At 42.7% G+C, this 21,562-nt stretch overlaps 1 protein-coding gene across 5 annotated transcripts in view; it reads right to left on the minus strand.

Annotated features, from left to right (window-relative positions):
- Nucleotides 1–7,794: 7,794 nt before the first annotated feature.
- The window catches only part of ASXL2 (ASXL transcriptional regulator 2), a 173,271-nt gene continuing 159,503 nt past the window's right edge, over nt 7,795–21,562 (minus strand). For all 5 annotated transcript variants that reach the window (XM_077489129.1, XM_077489132.1, XM_077489133.1 and 2 more), the window contains one exon: nt 7,795–19,214. In XM_077489129.1, coding sequence (XP_077345255.1) covers nt 17,025–19,214 — 2,190 coding nt within the window. In that variant the 3' untranslated portion in view covers nt 7,795–17,024. The remainder of the gene's footprint in view (nt 19,215–21,562) is intronic.

Consider the following 21,562-nt stretch of genomic DNA (forward strand, 5'->3'; position numbering starts at 1 on the left):
GTCAGGATACAATCTAACAATACCACAGCAGTGGCCTATATCAAATCAATCACCAATGGGGCACCAGAAGCCATGCAGCCCAAAGGAAGGTGGACCATATTCTGTCTTGGGCAGAGAAACATATTCCTTGCCTATCTGCAGTCTGCAGGAGTGGAAAATTGGCAGGCAGATTTCTTGAGCGGTCAACGGTTGGCAGGAGAATAGTCTCTACATCCTGATGTCTTTTTGGCCATATGCCAAATATGGGGTGCGCCAGATGTAGACCTGTTGGCATCCAGGTTCAACAAGAAGTTGGACAACTTTGTGGTCAGAACAAGGGATCCACTTGCACAAGGGATCCACTTGCACTCGGAATAGATGCATTAGTGACCCCATGAGATCAGTTTTCACTGATCTATGCATTCCCTCCAGTTCAGCTATTACCACGGCTGCTTCACAGGATCAGGGAAGAAGTGAAACCAGTAATCTTAGTAGGCCCAGCATGGCCCAGAAGACCCTGGTATGCAGGGATCATGAGAATGGTAGTAGGGAAGACATGGACTCTTCCATCTCGTGCAGACCGGCTGTCGCAGGGACCAGTATTCCATCCTGCCTTACAGTCGCTAAATTTAACGGTGTGGCTGTTGAAGCCCACATTCAAAAAAATCAGGGGGCTTTCAGGTTCAGTAGTAACCACTCAGATTAATGCCAGAAAGCTGGCCTCCAGGACCATTTATTACAAAGTCTGGAAGGCCTATATCGCCTGGTGTGAAACCAAGGGTTGGCATCCTCAAAAGTATGTCATAGGAAGAATTCTGGCCTTTCTACAGTTAAGAGTAGAAATTAAGCTACCCTTGAGTACGATCAAGGGTCAGATTTCGGCCTTGGCAGTATTTTTCCAAAGGCTACTTCACATTCTTTAGTCTGGGCATTCATACAAGGGGTAACTCAGATAACTCCACCCTTGTGCCCATGGGATTTAAATCTGGTTTTGTCAGTGTTGCGAAGACAACCCTTTGAACCTATATGTAATATTCCTTTGCTCCTTTTGACAAGGAAATCTGTATTCCTAGTTGTGGTAACCTCCGCAAGAAGGGTTTCAGAGTTGCCTGCTTTCTCCTGTAAAAAGGCATACTTAATCATGCATAAGGATAAGGTGGTGCTGCGACCTCACCCAACCATTTTACCAAAGGTAGTATCTGGTTTTAATCTGAATCAAGATGTTTCCCTACCTTCCTTTTTTCCAGAACCTCGTTCTGCAGAAGAAAATTTATTGCATTCTCTTGATGTAGTGAGAGCAGTTAAGGCCTATCTGAAAGCGACAGCTCAAATATGGAAAACTGATGTTTTGTTAGTGTTGCCAGAAGGCCCTAGAAAGGGCCAGGCCCTGCACCCCCCCACCCCAAAGCACCTTGTCCCCATGTTGATGAGAACAAGGGCCTCCTCTCGACAACATTGGCCATTGTTTGTTGAGGTCTGCGGGCGGGGGGGCTTATCAGAATCTGGAAGCCCCCTTTAACAAGGGGGTCCCCAGATCCCAGCCCCCACCCTATGTGAATGAGTATGGGGAACATTGTACCCCTACCCATTCACCCCAAAAAAAAAATTGTCAAAAATAAAATTCATTACACATATATTTTTAAAGTAATTTATTAAGGCAGCTCCGTTCAATTCTCCCCCCTCCGCCTCTTCTGCTGACATCTTCTTCTCCCCTCTCCGGTTCTTCTCCGCTCTCTACTAATTGTCTTCTAGCCCTCTCTGGTTCTTCTCCCTCTGTCTGCTGTCTTCTGCCTCTGCTGATTCTTCTTCACTATCTTCTTGCTCTTTTGCTGGGTCTTCTCTGCTGTGTTCTCCCTTTGTTCTTCTTCCGATTTTGACTCAATGCTCTCTCCCGCTCTAATGCTGGGTGCGCAGTGTGCCACTACTTATAATGAAATGGGACGGGGTCACCTGATCCTTACCTAAACTTTGGTTTAGGAACTTAGCCAATTCAGTAAGCAGCTGAGATACAAGGGCCAAAACTGGATGCAAAGCTGAGCCAGCAATAGTAAACATGGTGCAGGTCGACTGTTCCTGCCTTACTGCCTGCAGGATCCTTAAAGGAAGGGGACTCCTTTACAGGTATCATGGTTGCCATATGCAACTTAGAGCTGTGAGGAGCCATGACAAGGGAAAGGACCACTGCTGTAGAAGACATTCTCAAATGGGTATTGTACTGATAAATTATTAGAGACTAGTAAAAAGCCACTTCAGACGTTTCCAATCCACATAATGGTTTGTGAGTACCCAAGGACTCTCCTGTTGAAAGAAGCTTACCCTGTATACTAAGCAAGTTACAAGAACAGCAGAGGCTGGGTGTGATGGCAGCAGTGTCTGCCCAATAAGCAAGAGTGCTGGGCCACAAACACAGTGACCCTCAGCTCAGGCACAGAGTGCAGGGTGGCAGCAGTAGCAGAAAAATTTGGTGGAATGTCGCATGGTATGAAGGCATGCACAGAAATGTTTTCCCTGAGTCAGCCCAGTCCACCACGGTACTACCCAGCGAGACAAGGGTATTGGCTGAAACATACTTCCCCAGGGCAGATACAGAGCATGAGCAGAAGAAGCCACAGTAAAAGTGGAAGGGGGGGCGAGGTTGTGCATTGTAATAATCCCCCAGCGCCCACCCCTTTTAAAAGTGAGCAGAGCTAGCAAGAATTAGATTCTGCAACCTGCAGGTCACACAGATGATTCCAGGCAGCAATCTCCGCATACCGTGGCCCAACCCAATTGGACATGGGCGCCAGGCTACAACACATATGCCGCCAGCGCTGGTACCAAGCGCCTTGTGAAGGAAGGGCAGGAATGCCCTCAGTAAACCTGGCAGACTTCTTTTTCTGCCTATTATCCTACTAGTGTAGATGACACTGTAAACTCTACAGTCAAGATTGAGAAGAGCTATGTTTGTCAATGAATGCAAGAGAACGTTTTTCCTGTTAGACTGAGAAAAATAATTAAAAGATTGATACCCCCTGTGGCTTGCGTCTCTATTCTATCTAGTGCTTAGGCCTATTAGTGCTGCCATCAAATTGTTCTGCTGCTGACCTTTTTTTTTACCCACCCAAAACCGAGGGCTGTCAATTTTTAGGAGGACAATTCCCTGTAGCTTCCAGTCTGTATTTTAGGCCTTTATATTAAAGGATGAGGCGCTAATAATGTCCAGTGAATCAAAATAAATACAAAATAAATAGCAAGCTAAAAGTCCATAATGATGAATCCCAACACCAAGTAGTGATGCTCAAATGAGTTTTCTAGTTCTTCACCACGAGCGCTCAATAGATGGATGACCCCTTTTTACAGGAAGGTCAAACAGCGCTTCTGGAATAACAACAGATTCCACTAATAGCACAGTTCCACTCCACTGGCCCCTCAAGATGAAACTAGGATAGGAAAAATGACTCCACAAGAGACATAGAGATAGGTCTCATAGTGTAGTAATTTTCATGGATAACAATAGATGACAACAACAAATGGTGATTACACTCACACGTTACAGTGCCGAACCAGGCACCAGGTGTAATCAGCATATGCAAGCCGGCTAGTCCTAGAGGGATAGCGTGGAGTCCGTGTGTCTCCTAAGGGCAAAGTCTAGATTGGATGTGGGGTGAGGACCTGGAATGGCTGATCTTCTGCTCCAACATGTTTTGCCAAATTGGCATCTTCACTTCCCTTTAGGACTAGCTGGCTTGTATATGCTGATTACTTCTAGTGCCTGGCTCGGCTCTGTAACATGTGGGTGTAATTGCCATTTGTTGTTGTCATATATTTTTATCCATGAAAATGACTACACTACGAGACCTATCTGTCTCTTGTGGAGTCATTTTCCCTATCCTAGTTTCATCTGGGGGGGGGGGGGGGCAGTGGAGCGGAACTGTGCTGTTAGTGGAATCTGTTGTTATTCCAGAAGCACTGTTTGACCTCCCTGTAAAAAGGGGTCAACATTTTCTGGTGAGTGGCCATACATCTATTGAGCACATGTGGTGAAGAACTAGAAAACTAATTTGAGCATCACTACTTGGTGTTGGGATTCATCATTATGGACTTTTAGATTGCTATTTATTTTGTATTTGTATTAATTTTGATTCACTGGACATTATTAGTGCCTCACCCTTTAATATATTTTTGCAGAATTTGATGTTTCGTTCACTTTTAAAGGGGCAGCTTATATTACGATTGTTCACTGATCTCACAGGGCGCCATTCACTGTTTCATATATTTTTTATGCAGACACAGCTGTCTTTGGTCAAGCAAAAAAGAAAAAAAGAGCCATTATTCTGACATTCAAGAAATAAACATATATTAGGGGTTGCAACTTCAGCCAGTTATTTGAGGTGGTGTGTATAAGCAAAGCTAATTGTAAATAAAATCATGCAGCCAAATTTGCACTGCCAAATAAGCTGCTGTTGGGGCTATCTCTGTCCAGGCACTGTGGGGCAATTTCATTATCATGTTTTGGGGCAGGACAGAAGGAAGAAATGACAATGTCCTCACTGAGGTGAAAGGAGAAGTCCAAAACAAGAAAGGGATCTGTACAAGATAGAGCTGCTACACCTAACAGATGTAATGGCAATCTGAAATGCGAGGACATCCCAAGGAATGCCTCTAATAGTTTCCAAGGGGGAGCTCTGCAGAACAGAGACACCAAGCACCAAGTTGAGATCCCAAGGTGACACAAGAGGTTGAATTGTTGCAATGACCTGAGCAACGCAAATAGAAAGGTTATAAAAAGATATTGCAAGGCAAGGGGTTTCTGAAAGAAGACAGATAAGGCAAAAACCTGGCCTTGGAGGGTGCTCAGGGACAGACATTGGTCAAGACTAGACTGAAGAAAGGCCAGAATACAAGTATATAAGTACAAGTGTATTCTCTAGCCTTCTGTCATCCCACCATGCAAAGAAGGCTTTCCATTCTTGCAGGAGTTGTATTTCCTTGCACTGAGCAAAGTGGGAATGACCTAGTCAGATATACCCCTATTCTTAAAACTGGTTTAAACAGCGATGCCATTAAAACCAGTGGCTGAGAAGCTGGATAGAACCTTGGGCCAGTAAGTCTGGTCTCTTTGGAGGAGGCCAAGGCTAATCAGTTGGATGTCTGAGTATGTCTGTGTACCAGGTTCATTTGTTACAATTAGAATCATGAAAAGTCTTTCGTCTGCTATCTTGCACAGCAGTCAAGGAAGGATATTTATTGGAGGGAAGGCATAAACCACTTTAAACTGAGTCCAAGCAATCAACAGAGTATCTATTGCAACAGCTGCTGGATTCTTGGTCTTGGCTGAGAATTGGCTTGGCTACAAGGCGTGGTAACAACACTTCATTGTGAGGAGGGCTTCTGGGAAGGTTCTTGGTAGGCCATGGCTTGTGATGAAATAAAATGTTAAACCTTGATTTTGAGGTTTACACAGCTATTGCAAAATAAGAACTTTCATAAGGATTATACAAGCTGGTGTGGCGCTCCCATCCTTTCAAACCTTTAGTATACTCCTCCCCTAGTAAACTCCAGCAGGACCTCACAGTTGCTGGTTAGCAGCCTCTAGGTCCGCAAAACTTCCCCCACCTTTATAACACACCTCTAAGCCCTTGTACACGTGGTCGGAGATTCTGACGGAATGTGTACTATCGGACTGTTTTGTCGGATATTCCGACTGTGAGTGGTCTGCATCGGACTGTTTCAGTCGGAATATCCGACGGACCAACTTTTCCAACTTGCCGGTAAAATTTTCCGACAAAATTACATACTCTGATCATGTGTAGCCTACTCCGACAGACAAAGTGCCAAGCATGCTCAGATCAAATTCCTACACCAAAGCTATTGGCTACTAGCCCGAATGTAGTCCCGTCGTAACGAAATAACGTCATCACATTATGTACAGTCGGATTTTCCGACAACTTAGTCCGACCGTGTGTATGCAACATCACTTCCAGACTTCTTCCGGGATTAATCCGTCGGAATTACTCCGATGGATTTGGTTGTTGGAATCTCCGACCGTGTGTACAAGGGCTAAGAGGTTCAGTGCTCCTACATCACAAACATTTCCTTGTAAATTTGTCAAGGGTTTCACCAAAAAGGCATTCAGGCATTCACTATCAAAGGGCATGCATATAAGACAGTGCTAACAAGCATGTTCAGCAGTAGGGATGGGCGGAACACCCCCCGTTTGGTTCGCACCAAAATACCTTGAACAGGCTAAATGTTCTAGCGAACACTATTAAAGTCTATGGGACACGAACATGAAAAATCAAAAGTCCTCATTTTAAAGGCCTATATGCATGTTATTGCCATGAAAAGTGTATGGGGACCTGGGTACTGCCCTAGGGGACATGTATCAACGCAAAACAAGTTTTTAAAACTATCGCTTTTTCAGGAGCAGTGATTTTAATAATTCTTAAAGTGAAACAAAAATGTAATATTCCTTTAAATATCATGCCTGGGGGGTCCCCTTAGTCTGCCCGTAAAGTGGCACATCTGTGCAATGTGTAGAAAAGTGCCGTAGCAATAATGCCATTTCTAAAGGAAAAAAAAATGTAATTTTAAAATTTGCTTGTGGCTGTATAGATGAAAAATCTATGAAAAAAAAATGGCTTTTGGATTGGATGAATTTTAAGGGGAACTCCACGCCAAAAAAAAAAAAAAGGTATACCTATGATGACAATTACAGGCCTCTCATCTTTTTAAGTGGGAGAACTTGCACAATTGGCTGACTAAATACTTTTTTGCCCCATTGTACACTACACTGACTGACTGCATACTACACTACCTGCCCAATCTCCATACACTATATACACCCGCCGTGTAAGCACCAGCCTTATATAGTGTGGGGCGTGGAGACCCTGAGCACCCTGTCTTTGGACAACCATGGCTCTCACAGCACATTGCGCTGTGATTGGCCAAAGCATGCAGGTCAGGGGCATGCTTTGGCCAATCGGCAGCAGTCAATGCATTGCGATCTCGCAGTGCATTATGGGGTGCTCTGCCGTGGGCGAACTTGCCGCGAACACCCCATGTTTGTTCCTGAACTAATGATTTTCCAGTCAAACTTGTTTGACTCGAAAATCAAGCCCATCCCTATTCAGCAGACAGACCAAGTGCTTAGCCATAAAATCCTGCTCTTGTGCACAGAGATGAGAGAGATTCTTGTTGAGTGACAAGTATGCTTGGTTCACACTAGTGCGATGCCAGACATCGCAATGCGATTCTCACCGCATTGCTGTTCAGATCAGATGTGATGTCTGTGCGTTGCGATTTCAGCCATACAGCGGAGGGGCAAACAAGGATGCTTTGAAGGTGCTCTCAACCCCCTCTTTACCAATTGACGACATCAGGACAGCTGCAGCTGGCCCGCATGGTGCCCAGGGTTGTAATGGTGCACAATGAAAACCTTTGACTTTGTCTAACTAAAAGGCAGGCTTGATCCACCGGCTTGGCTTTTTGCCAATTTTTGGCCAATTTGGAGCAATTTTTAGACATGTTACCAAGGCAAACCTAAAGAATCCAAAAGGCACCCTGTTTGAAATAGGCTGACATAAGGACACTAGCACAAAACCTGCAGCCTCACGGAGTGGGTGGGGATATATGGGGCGGCCCGAGCAAATGTTTTTGGTAGTGTCCAATCACCGGAAGGTTGTAGCATATAATCCATGGCCTCTGATTATCAGTCCTGTGCATTATTATTAAGATACTATGCATTTTGTATAACTGAATACAGAATTTTATAGATGCTTGTAGTTAAAAAAGGAGAAAAAATAATCTTGCTATAAACAACGCAACACAACCTCATTCCACAACAGTTCAATGTTTTATTTCATGATTACGTACAAATAAAATTCTAAAATAAAGAATATGGCAAGTGTATAAATTTACATACATATATATATATATACAGCTATATATCCCCGATCCTGAAAATGATCTTATTTTTACATAAAACAATTCTTTTCTACACTCTGAAAAAATAGTTTTTTTTTAATCTTCAAAAAAAAAGAAAAGGCTTTCAACCTGACTGCTTTGTACAAACCCTATCATCCGATTTTAACAGTCCCTTTAATAAAAACTACAATTGGACAAACATCATTAATTTTTTTTATATATAAAAACATTCACAAAAACACAAAGGGCCGAGTTTCCTCTTCCATGAGAAAACCCAAGTCTTATTGCATTATTGTAAAATAAGAGCTTACTGTTCTATGGTAATTACTGTGCTAATGGCGTATACAATACCCTGTATATAAACTCTAACACCTTTCATATATATGTAAATAGATATATATTACTTCAAATATATATTATTATTTTTATATGTCTGATTTCAATTTATTTTTGCAGCCAAGTGGCTAGTGCGAATATAAGGTCACGGATTACTATATCTTTTCTAAACCCGCTTAATTTGCTTTGTGGCTCCATCGTTCAGCAGGCCTGGAATTTTGTAAACTTTTTTTTTTTTTTTCATTATGTAGCAAAAACACACAAGAGACCTGAATAAACTAGATCTTTTTATTTATGATATCTCTATAACCATTGCATGGAGGGCAGGGATGTCATCTCCATTAACTCGAAGTTGTATTTTGTGAGCAAAACCGTCACTGCTGTAAAGTAGATCTTTATGTCTGCAGCAGTGATGCCGCACATATATAGAAAGAAGTGGTGTGGTGTCAATAAGATAACATTTATCTTGCTGTAATTTCACTCCTCTGAAATAGTATTGTACTTACCCTAAAATCCTTTTGGAGTCCATTGAGGGGCACACCTTGATGATAATTGGGGATTCCTAATGTCAGGTGGCAGAGACAGGCTTCCCTAACATGTGATTGGCACTCACAGTGATCACATGATTAAGAGCCCGTCCCGCTCCCTGGTTGGGTGATCACAGTGCTGGGAGCACTGAGTGGGTGTGCTCCCAGCATATATCAGAGCCGCCTTTACACATACATATGGCAGCCTGGTGTTAAAGCTCACTACCATACAGCCACATATGTGTACTGACGATGTTAAGCAACCTAGGGTTAGGCAGCGGTATAAACCTTATGTTACTTAATTACCATGAAGCTGTGTCCCACGATGGATGATGGTGAAATATTGCTTATATTTGTAAGGCAATAGGGTCACCTCTGTAAAATGTAACATCTAGAAAAGCCATCCTCAACGAGGGTTCCTCCAGAAGATACTTGGGGTTCCTTGAACTGTGGCTGATTGACCTTCCATTTTATGGTACCTTCATAGTTCCAGGGCCAAAGTCAATTGGCAGAGTCAGCAGCACTACCGATCTTTTTTGCAGTCTGTAAATGTGCCACCACTGTAAGGGGGACATTCTTCCCAGTCACTCCCCCAATGTATGGTGCATCCTCCCAACTGATCAGCAATGTAAGAAGCATTCTCTCCACTGGTCACCAATGTAAGGAGCATTTTTCCTACTGATCACTGAAGTATGGTGCATTCTCCAAACTGATTACCAATGGAAGGAGCATTCTCCCAACTCATCAGCAATGTAAGGAGAAATCTTCCAACTAATCACCAATGTACGGTGCATTCTCCTAACTGATCAGCAATGTAAGGAGCATTCTCCCTACTGATCACCAATGTAAGGAGCATTCTTCCAACTGGTCACCAATGTAAGGAGCATTCTTCCAACTGGTCACCAATGTAAGGAGCATTCTTCCCACTGATCACCAATGTAAGGAGCATTCTTCCAACTGGTCACCAATGTAAGGAGCATTCTTCCCACTGATCACCAATGTAAGGAGCATTCTCCCTACTGATCACCAATGTAAGGAGCATTCTTCCAACTGGTCACCAATGTAAGGAGCATTCTTCCAACTGGTCACCAATGTAAGGAGCATTCTTCCAACTGGTCACCAATGTAAGGAGCATTCTTCCAACTGGTCACCAATGTAAGGAGCATTCTTCCAACTGGTCACCAATGTAATGAGCAATCTCCCAACTGATCACCAATGAAAGGAGCATTCTCCCTACTGTTCACCAATGTATGGTGCAATCTCCCAAATAAGTCACCAATGTAAAGAGCATTCCTCCAACTGATCACAAATGTATGGTGCCTTCTCCCAAATGATCACCAATGTAAAGAACATTCTTCCCACTGTCTGCCAATGTAAGAAGCACACAACCTCCATTTGACTCCAAATACACCTCTGGGGTAAAAGGACTGAAAAAGGCTGATCTAGAGCAGTCTTTCCCAATCTTTTTAACACAGAGGAACCCTTGAAATAACATTCTGGCTTTGGGGAACCCCTGATAAAAATGAATATATCTACACTTGATTGTCAGGGGGAAGAATGCTTCATACACTTATGGTCATTGGGAAGAATTACCCCTTTACAGATAGCTAAAAAGATAATTGGTGTCAGCGGGAACCTATCTGAGAGGCTAAAATTGGTCATTGCTCAAGAAACTCCCAGCAAACTTTGGAGGAACCCTCGGGTTCCACAGAATCCTGGTCAAGAAACCCTGATCTACAGCGCAGTGATTTAATTCATTTAAATTATACCCAAACAACAGTGTTGTCACTTAAAATATAATGAGGAAATGTACTAAAACTGGAGAAGCTGTACATGGTAACCAATTAGCTTCTTCATTTAAGATTTGAAATTTAACTTATACAGTCATAGGTGAATGGCATTTTGTTATCTTGTTACCTTATTTTAAAATTGAAACTTATACAGTCATAAATGCCTGGTATTTTGACTTCTTGCTACCTTGTTTTAAAATTGAATAAACATATTTGCAAAGATTTGAAATTTTAAACTAGAAGATGATTGGTTGCAATGCACAGTTGCTCCATATTCTGGCCGTTCTAGTCTTAGTAAATTCTCCTTGATGTATATTGGGATATTTGTGCTAAAATTTCTGTAAAATATATCTAAAGAGCAGAAAGATCAATCCTGCTAAACAGCAACTTAAACATATAGAGGGCCCCTGACATCCCCAAGGGGCTGTACATAATATCTTATGCAGCAGTTTTCAGAGACTGTGGCCATACTACTGGGGATGGTCAGAGACTTGGACATGTTAATAGAGATCTCTGGAGACCACTGCCATTACAATCCCTTTACAAACTGATAGTCCCAGTCCCAGTTCTGGCTTTTGCGGCCCATGGACCACACAATAAATATCAAAGGGCTGCTGCATGTGGCCTTTGAGTCATAGGTCAGGCCCCGGGGCTGCAAAAGATATTTAGAGAGCAGTGAGAAGAGTTACCTCTGTGAAAAAGAAAAATATGGAGAGTAGCAATATCAATTCTGTAAAATCTGACCAATGGGGCTAATAGGAAGGTCACTCCTATGAAAAAAACAAAAATAAATATATATATATAATCTTTTTTTTTGGGGGAGGGTGATAAGAAACTAGTGTGTTATAAGGAAGAATGATCTTATTCAGCAAAGTGTTCAGACCAGTACTGGTCAATTTTCTTTTCCTCGAGTGTGGCCCTTGACATCACCAAGGCTTCATGCAAGAAATCGAACAGACTGGTTGATTGATGGATCGCATTCAGTACAATTAGCCTTCCCATAGATGGATCGGTTTCGACCGGTCCCCAGTGAACTGGCAGAGATTTGATTTACCTGTGGTCTGGTTGGTTAGTAAGCTAGGTGTTAGAAAGGGGGAGGGAGCATGTTTAATATTAGTTAAGGTTAGCTTGGAATTCATTTTTTAATCAATGACAGAGGTTTTCACCATGCAGCTGGCTTTACTAATTCACTCTATAGATGTTAAATCTGAGCAAGCTACACAACCTCATATTTCACATCTGCAAAAATATCTGTCATATGTACCATCCTGCACCAGAAGGGGTGCTATCTGTAGAATTTAGAAGGAATTTCTACTATTTGGGTAAGGGTATAAATGGACTATGGTCCTCTGCGTACCAGAAACATTGCAGGTTTTGAGACAAGCTTCTGGTAAAATTGTAAAGTGCCAACACTTTCTTACAATTTTCAGAATATTGGTACAAACTAAGATTAGGTAAAGAGGACTGGCCATGTTTAAGATGCTGTTTGGCAATTAATTTAATCTAATTGCCCTAAATTACTTTTTTGAGAACTTTTTTTTTTCCTAAAAGATGATTACTTTGACAGTGTACTTGCTATCTAGCCCTCCAGAGAACATTCAGGCTTCTGTAGCACTTTAAGCACTAAACATTTCAAGGGGCAGATGCCTTTAAGAATGCTTATGGAGATGTTAGGGGGAGCATTACCAGACCCTTCCAGTACCAGCTTAGCCCAAACTAATAGGAGGCTGTTGGGGACTAGCAGCCACCACCAGATGGGCTGCCCCTTAGGTGTACTTTCAGTTTAGGTTGCACTAGGGTCCTGCTCCTGAATGTGGTGGCACCAAACCCATCGGTGAGAAATTAAGCTGTGTCCTTTTAATGAACGATAGAGAAAAATACGTGAATTGTACTAGAGCACAGGCCAGATTATCTCTGAGTCACAAATGTGGTTTTAGTAGAGCTCTCATTTTGTTTGAAACTAGAAAATAACGGATCTGATAGTTGGAAGCTGGGATATTACTAGAATTCACATGTTGGCATGGCTATATGGACCCCAAATCACCCTGACCCAGCAGTTATCTGTCTGCTGGAAAGTACTATGGCTTTTTATCGCACAGTGATCAAGTGGTTTTCAAAGGCAACAAAACAACAGCCATATTGCATATGGCTAAGAATACAAACTGTACGTCAACCCTTCCGGTAACATGGTCTCAGAATGCTCATCTTGGACACAGCATACTACATCTTCTGCATTACAAGGTCCGTCCACCCTCCGAGAATTTTATCATGTGGTCTTCAGCAGTATCGCCTTCGGAGTTCCCAGTTCTACCTATCTCTGGAGCCAAAAGAGGCAGCAACCTCTAAAGTTAGAGGGTCAGTTCACCCAAAAGTAACATTTTAATTATAGGTGTACAAAGCGAGGACTTGGCTTCTTATGTCTTGGACACTCAAACAAATGAATGCCCCATCATGCCATATATCTCTCAACTCCGTATAGTCCACTTGGTAGATTTAGATGTTCCCGATCACCTTTGTGTTTTTTGACCCATCCTTTCACATCTTCCATAATATAAAATACGTTTTTAAAAATCCATCTTAATATAAAACAAATTAAAAAAACATTGATCTGGTAGAATGAGAACCCCTCATAACAGACAAAGGCTGTGAGTAAACCAGGGAAGTCAGAGGTCTCACTAATAAAAGTTCACAAGAGATATAAGAAACCGTCAAGTGGTTTAAAGTGGTTGTAAACCCTTCCATATACCCAGTGAAGTGACTGGCCTCAGGTGATACACAGAGTTGGAACAAATCCTCCTACATAAGTTGTACCCTTTTATTTGCAGCATTCTATTCTCTATATCTGTTGAAAGTGCTGACTTTATAAAGCTTGCCTGAGCTGTCAGGAAAAAAAGGGGCTAAAGAGCTGAAGTTACACTCTGCAGGGCTTGGTGAGAGCTGATTGGAGGGAAGGGGCACACCCCCTTCACATAGCACACAGTAACACAGCTGAGGCTGTCAATCATCTGGAGATCCCTCCCCTGTCACCATTTTCCTCTTGGTGTCAGGAAAACTTGTCAGAAGTGACAGATAGCAGAGGAACGAAGCAGCCGACAGAAATGACACTTAGTGCTCATGGATTGAGACAAGTACACACTATATAGGGATTTGCTTTGTTAATATTTAATGTCTGAGGTTTTCAACCACTTTAAGAATTTCATGGAGGGCTTAGCAGTGAGTACTAGATTCCTTGGTAAAGGTTGTTACATTTGTGTGGAGTGGGTACATATTGTTTTGAATGGGCTTTAAGCCCTTTGCCATTCCTAAGGGTCTTGTTCAGACAGGCACATCTAAGCATACATCTGTGCAAAAGCCTGTCTTTGCCCACGCTGGATGCAGTTGTTACAGGCATCCGTGAGTAGGTAGTCCCAGTCATGCCTATTGGGTCGTAGTGGCTACATGGAGACAACCGCTGGTCCCAATTGGACAGCCGTGTCCCCGCACCTGCACGGCTAAAAAGGCCTAAAATGCCAAGAGGGTCAAAAAGCTAGTGAGTGGGCAGAAAGGGTTTAAGCAAAATTCCAGACAAAGATCACTCTAACTTGCACACAGCAATGCTCACTTATTATCTATGACTGTACTGTGAACATCACAAAATGGTGTGTGTGCATGTGTATATATGTGTGTGTGGGGGGGGGACATGGTAGGGAGCAGCATTCTATTGGTCAAAAGCTTTCAGCCTGGCCTGATACAGTCTTTTCACTCAATGGAGGCACCAAGAGATCGACTCCAACAACTGCAGACAATTTAGATCAATTTAGGGCCAGTTCACACCAGAACTTGGTGCACCGCGGTCAAAACGCATTGTACTTGCAATCTGCAGTGGGTGTAAATGTTAACTTAACGACACACAAACGCAGGTTGAAAACGCAGTGGGGTTGATTTACTAAAGGAGCATAGACGAAGCACTCTGGAAGTGAAGTTGTTCCAGAGCTTAGTAAATGAGCAGAAGCTCTGCTGACTTCCATCATCCAATCATGTGCAAGCGAAAATGCTTTTTTTTTATTTCCTTGCACGTGATTGAGTTTTCTTTGCAAAGTAAAGCTTTACCTCATTTACTATAATTTTTTTGTTTCAAAAAACCTAATTTGCTAATCTCTGAAGCAACTGCACTTTGCAAACTGAACAGCCTATTTGCCTTTAGTAAACCAACCCCAGTGTGTCTGCCTGCACCACGCCTCACGGTACAGTAGTATCATGCGATCCAGTTGCTTTTGTAAAAGTAATGCATGCACTTCTTTTAGTGTGGTCTGTCGCGATTTCAGCCCATGCAAATGAATGTGCTAAAATCACAATGTACCCGGATTGCATAAGACTCTCCCAGGAACGCACAACATGCTCCTGTGTGATTCATGGTGTGAACCAGCGCTTAATCCTACATGTTACCTAACAATGGGCACCAAACATTGGTGAACACCTTGTACATTGATTGGCAATCTTGCTATAACGGTAATGCCATGACAGTCATTATTTGTCACCATTTTACAATGCAAGGTTGGCCGACACTCCGTCTATTGTACTGTACCCACAAAACGAACGTGCCTCAACGTCCAACAAAAGTGCTAAAGTGGTCTTGGCAGACCGATATCTCTGAGGACAAGTTCATGTCTGGTTGGCTCCATAATATGAGCTTAGACCAGTGATGGCGAACCTTGGTATCCCAGATGTTTTAGAACTACATTTCCCTTGATGCTCATGCACTCTGCACTGTAGTTAAGCCTCATGGGAAATGTAGTTCCAAATCATCTGGGGTGCCAAGGTTCACCATCACTGGCTTAGACTATTTCAGATCGCAAAAGTTACTCTTATGCCGCGTACACACGGTTGGATTTTGTGACGGGAAATGTTGGATGTGAGCTTGTTGGCTGAAACTCCGACCGTGTGTATGTTCCATCGAACATTTGTGGTCGGACTTTCCGCCAGCTAGCGGGTTCTCAAATTTTCCGCCAACAAAACTTTGTTGTCGGAAAGTCGTGTGTACAGGGCATAAGTTTAACTTCTAACAGACTTCAAAGTAAGGGCTTAGTAAATACACCCGCTCTTACTTGCTAAGTGGTTTCAACATTCAATAACGGCTTGGCAAGTCACAACTCTATACCGGTGTTAACAAACTCAAGTTGGCCTTGAAATCAGAGGGATTGTGTTCAGAATGCGAACCTTGCTTAACCGTACCCTCGTCAACAAGATGTGCAGACTACCCTGCTTTTCACTGAATATACAAGGTGCTCAGAACGACTTAAAAGTGTTACTAAACCCAGGACCCTGCATTCACTATATCTGGTCTCCCACAATACACAGAACATGAAAATGCCATTATTTTAGTGAAAATATACTGCTACCTTTTCTCATAAGCAGTATATAGAATCCTTGTGACTTCTATCAGTGTCTGGTTAAAGCTTGTAGGAGGAGTTTTCATTCTACTCTGACTGTCCTATGTCCTAACCCTCTGTCTGGACAGTGTTGATTGGCCCTGTGCTGAAAACATGGACCATGCCTCCATGAAAAAAAAAACCCTCTCTAGCAATACGCACCAAACTTAGCATGTGCAGAATGCCCTCAAGTCTCTGTTCTATTGGGAGATGGTTTGGGGAGGATCAGAGAAGACAGGATCAAACAACCTTTTTTACACAATGCAGAGGATAAACCCCTTAGGTTCCACAGTGAGTATAACCAGCATGCTTTACTGCATATACAGACTGATTTTACTTTTGTGGGTTTAGTAACACTTTAATAGCCTTATCATGACCCACCACTACAATGCCCCATGATTGATTGATTTTTCAATTTCTTCACCCAAGATTTACTCATTTTTGCATAAGATTCAATTAGGAAAAGAGTAAATCTTGGTCAAAAATTGGGTGAAAAAAAATCTTGACAAATATACCCATAAGAATGCCTTCCTAGGTGAACTGAACTCCATGTTGTTTGGTGGTTGCGAACCATTAAACTTCATTTCTTAAAAAAACACAACCATATGGTCTTGTTAGCCATATATAACTCTATATATACTTCTTAACATTCATAGGTAGTTTAACATTATTGCTTAAATAGGGGGTAGTTAAAAAGGGGGTATTTGGGGGAGAAGGGATATTGCTTTTTTTTTTTTTCATTCTTTGGAAAGCGAATTTTAAAACTAGTAAAAAACAAATAAACAACAAATGTCTTCAACACTCCCTTGTGTGCTATTTACAATTAATAAGTGCAAACTTATGTCGTGATTGATCAGGGTTAGACAGAACCCTGAAACGTACCCGCCAAGATCTTTTGTCAAAATCCAAAGTATTTAAAAAGGTTACCTTTTTTTCCTTCTGAGGTCGAGGGTTATAGCAGACACAGCTGACCCCTACAACCCCTTGTCATTAAACTATGGAGATACTAATCTTTTTTTAAAAACATTTTGGACAAGGGTTGCCAAGAAAGTACTTTGAAATGGACCATTTCTAAAAGGTCATCGGACCACCAAGCAAGAAACACAGAGTTTGGAGGGACCAATGCAATCATCGTGGCAAAATGCTCCACAGCCCTTGCACATGATCATGGCCTTCAGCCGACAGTAGCATTTGGAGGGAGACAACTCCATACCGTTATCATCTGTGTAAGCCTGGACAGAAATGGGCTGATCGGGACAACCGGAATTACCGCTGTGACTGGATGGGATGGTTGTTACAGTCACAGAGAAAGAAACAATGTTGTCCGCGTTGGATGAAGTGAAATCTCCACCTGTGGGAAGAGAAGATCTGTGTAGACCATCTGGAGAAGTGGAGATGTTTATGGTACCTCCATAACTCGATCCAAGAAGACCTGCAGAATTCCCATTAGTCCTGGATGTTTGACCCAGCTCTGGATGATGATGCTGGAGTCCAACCGATGTTGTATGCATTCCAAACACGTCCGAGCTGTTCTGCTTTAACCGAACACCAAGAACATTGGCCATTTTGGCCAAATCTCTGGCTATGTTTGCACCACTGTAGGTGTTGTCTTTGGTGATGATCTGAACTTTCTCCTTCAAGTCTTCAGTTTGAAACTGTTTAACTTTTGTGTTTTTGTTACAGAGATTTTCTGATTTTAATGAGGAAACTTGGTTACCAGACTCCACTTTAACGGTTGCACATTCACTCATGCTTTCTTCAGATTCTATGCCCTCCTCACTGCTCTCTGTAACAGACTCTGTTTCATCATTCTCATTGCATAGGCAATCAGAATAAATTAAAGAAGTTTCTGCCTCGCTGCTACCAAATTGTGTTCTTCTAAAGGGCTCTGGAGCTCTTCCATATGTTGAGAGGTTGAGTAAGTAGTGACCAGACATGGCTGGTTTCGATGCCCGTCTCCCAGCGAAACCGAGCATGAACCTCTGGGAGATATTCTCCTTCTGAGAGGCACTGTCATTCATTTCAGGTGGACTGGATGCATTCACTGAGTTCTCTTGCCATACCTTCTTGACCATAAACTGTAAAATTTGTTCCTGGTTTGCATTGCTGGCCATAGAACCTTGCACTGAATTGTTACCTGGATTGCTTAGGTTCGTTCCCGAAAAGAGTTCCAATATTCTTTGGCCAGATGGGTGTTGTCGATTATGGGATAAGAATCTCTCCAGCTGTTGGGCAGCTGTATGAGATGTTTTATCCATGTTTTCCTTCCTACAAGACTCCACCGCTTGCACCGTGCTTGCACTGGGTGGTTTATCAGATGATGAAAAGGGTACAGTCTTCATTTCAACATTTGTTAGCGGTCTTGGCAAGATCTGGTCTAAAGGGACGTTCTTTCCTTGGAGAAGTTGGGTTACAAGTGGGTTATTTGCAGGAATGCTGGAGCTTGACCTGGTTGACTGTCCACTACAAGTGGCTAACCGCAGAGATTTTGCACTGATGTCAGAGGACTGTCTAAGTAATGTTTTGTCATTCCCTTGAGCTGGTAAAGAGGCCCTCAACTTTGAAGAATGGTTTGCTGTAAATGAGACAGGGGAAGCTACTGAGGCTAACTGTGAATCTGAAGAAGGTTTTGTGGCAGGTATTTTCAGATCCGACCCATCGGCCAACATTCCCTTTGTGCTTTCAGCTTTGATATGTTCGCAATGGTGGGCCAAGGTTCCCAATCCTGAACCCCCAGGAACTATCATATTTTTATCTACTGATACAGAGAATGGGTTTTGATTTTTGATGGTGGTGGCAATGTCACGCTCTGAGGTCAGGAAGAATCTTGTGCTTCCAAAGGAAGTAGTAGTTGAGATTCTGGGTTGTATACAGGGTTTTTGCAGTAGCTGTGCTCTTGTTGCACCGTAAGCCGGTGCCTGCCCCGTAACCTTGACTTGGCCTTGGTTTTGACTAGCTGGTTGAGGGGCTGAAGTTCTCCTTTCACTTCTCCCGCTTCCAGTACTTCCCAAGTCCAGTATTCTCTTCCTGCTCTCATCGATGTCAGCTCCTGGCACTGCTCCTCCCCCAGGGCCTGGTCCAGGGACGGAACCTCCATGGGCAGCTGCAGCTGCTGCTCTCTTTGCTCGGGCCAGCTGGGCTTTAGCCTTGATGTCGGCCAGAGTACGGGCCCCTGTTCTGCCTGGACTGTTGCCGGTGGCTGGATACGGCACCCTGTGAGAGACCTGGCTGGCAAGAAATGGCTTTTGAGTGATCCATGCCATGGGAATCTAAAGGAGAGATAAAAATGTATACAAATAAATGATTTACAGCATTAACATACAGTACATCCACATCTAATGCAATATAACCGTTCACTATAATTACAAAATCCTGCCACACTTATTGTAAACATCAAAATATGCATCAAATGAATACATTAATGTGGGGGACATAATTCAATGTATAAACTGTCGATGAATAAAATGAAATAAACATATAAAGAGTCTATGCACCAGTGAATAAATCCTTAACAAAGTTCTGTGTCTTTAAATTATCTTCATGTGTGAAAAACACCCAGTGCTTGCTTTTGCAATCGTGCATGCGTGGTGACATCACTTCTAATTCCGCCCTATACGTTTCGTCACAAATTGTGGGCTCCCAATGACGTCACTTGCATAATTTCTGTAATTGTGACGATCGCGCATTTGAGGTCCCCACACATACGCCATCATGAAAGGAAGTCTTGGTATTGTAGTCTGTTGCATGCCCATCTCACCATACTTGTTTGTAAATGCTTTTAACCTTTTTAATAATTGCTGCATTAAGGATTTTACACTAGCTTTCTGACAGTCATCGGCTCTCTACAGACTGAAGACCGAGAGCTGAGTGATCAGCTGTGTTTGATCGATCAGTTCTCAGTCTTAATGCAGGGGGGAGAGATGCAGATGCAGCTGCATCCATCTAGGTGAGTATGAATGTTTTGTTTTTTAGCAAACCCACACTTCTCTTTTAAATCAGTTTGATTTCAGTTATGAATACTAATTGCGAGTCAATTTTCAGAGCTACTTTTTTTTTTAAGTTCGTATTCTAGCCTAAAGTGTCTATGCCCAAAAAAAAAAAAGAAGTGCATTCTAGCCTAAAGTGTACATGCCAAAAAAATAAATAGGGGGGAAATTCTAGGCAAAAGTGTCTATACCCAAAAAAATTTAAAAATAAACTTCATCCTGTTTGGTGAATTAAAGTGGAACTATGGGCACAACTGAAAATGCCTAAGATGCAGTCTGTCACTAGCATTAACAGCCCAGGTTTAATTTCTTGTTTACGTCCCCCATACTTTATTGTTTTATTATCTGTTGAACCTGCCAACGATCCGTTTCCAGTTTATTTACAGCAACCCCATCGCAATTTATTTATTTTTTGCCAAAGCAGGTGTTACCTGAATAAGAAGGCAGCAAATTCCCCTTTCCTGGTGTCCATACTGCTAAACACTGATCCGATTACTAGAACTGCCCCCCCCCCCCCACGAAGTCAGTCCACTGGGAAACAGACACTTCTAGGTGTGTTGATTCGTCCTCTAACCTCATGTTACTTCAAGACAGAGTGGTGATGTGATATCAGAGGGAGAAACCAGAAGGAGCAAAGGGAGGCCCAAGAGATCAACACTCCTGCAAGTGCTGGTCTCCAAGTGAACTACAGGGGACCAATTCTAGTGATCGAAGTGCCCTTCAGAAGCACAGGCACTGGGAAAAGTGAGTATTTAGTGCCTTCTTTTACAGGTAACAGGTGCCTAACCTATTGCTGCCCATGTAACACATATGTGCGGCAAAAAAAGTTTGGGCTTTAACATTCACACTCCCCGCATATGTGTCACTGGGTGGCCAATGTTTCTATGCTGAGAACATGTTCACTTTATGCTCCCAACACAGAGACTGAGCTGTCAAAGACCGATCTTAGTTCCCGCCAACGACTGGTAGCCCGGAGGGAGACTGCCAATCAGAACCGTGACTTGAGGAAGCGCAATCACGTGAAACGTGTTGTCATGCCTCTCTGGTATGTGTTCCACGCAATACTACCAACAGGGACTGCACCCTGGCTCTGCTCGACCTTCTGGTCAGACCTTGTGATGTCACTTCTGGCTTCCAAGCCTGGACGCCGCATCCCACAACACTGATTCCCCAGGTTCCTCCCAGTGGTCCCGCTCGCAGAGATACACGTCAACAGCTGAAGGAATTGTTACACCATCTTCACCCACAGACGAGCAGCCCCTCCACAGCCTTTTGGCATTGAGATCTTCCAATTACAGCTGGTCATGGTAATGTTCCATATTTTCGTATGTTACAACCAAAAATGTAGTTAGTAGTAGGTATTGGAATTTTATGTGATAGACCAATACAAAGTGGCACATAATTGTGAAGTGGAAGGAAACTGATAAATGATTTTCAAAATGTTTTACGAATAAATGTGTGAAAAGTGTGGTGTGCATTTGTATTTAGCCCCCTTTACTCCGATACCCCTAACTAAAATATAGTGGAACCAATTGCCTTCAGAAGTCACCTAAGTAGTAAATAGAGTCCACCTGTGTGTAATTCAATCTGAGTATAAATGCAGCTGTTCTGTGAAGCCCTCAGAGGTTTGT

Source organism: Lithobates pipiens, unplaced genomic scaffold, assembly GCF_037356315.1.
Source record: "Lithobates pipiens isolate NorthernLeopardFrog02 unplaced genomic scaffold, aLitPip1_a1.2 Scaffold_18, whole genome shotgun sequence".
NCBI lineage: Eukaryota > Metazoa > Chordata > Amphibia > Anura > Ranidae > Lithobates > Lithobates pipiens.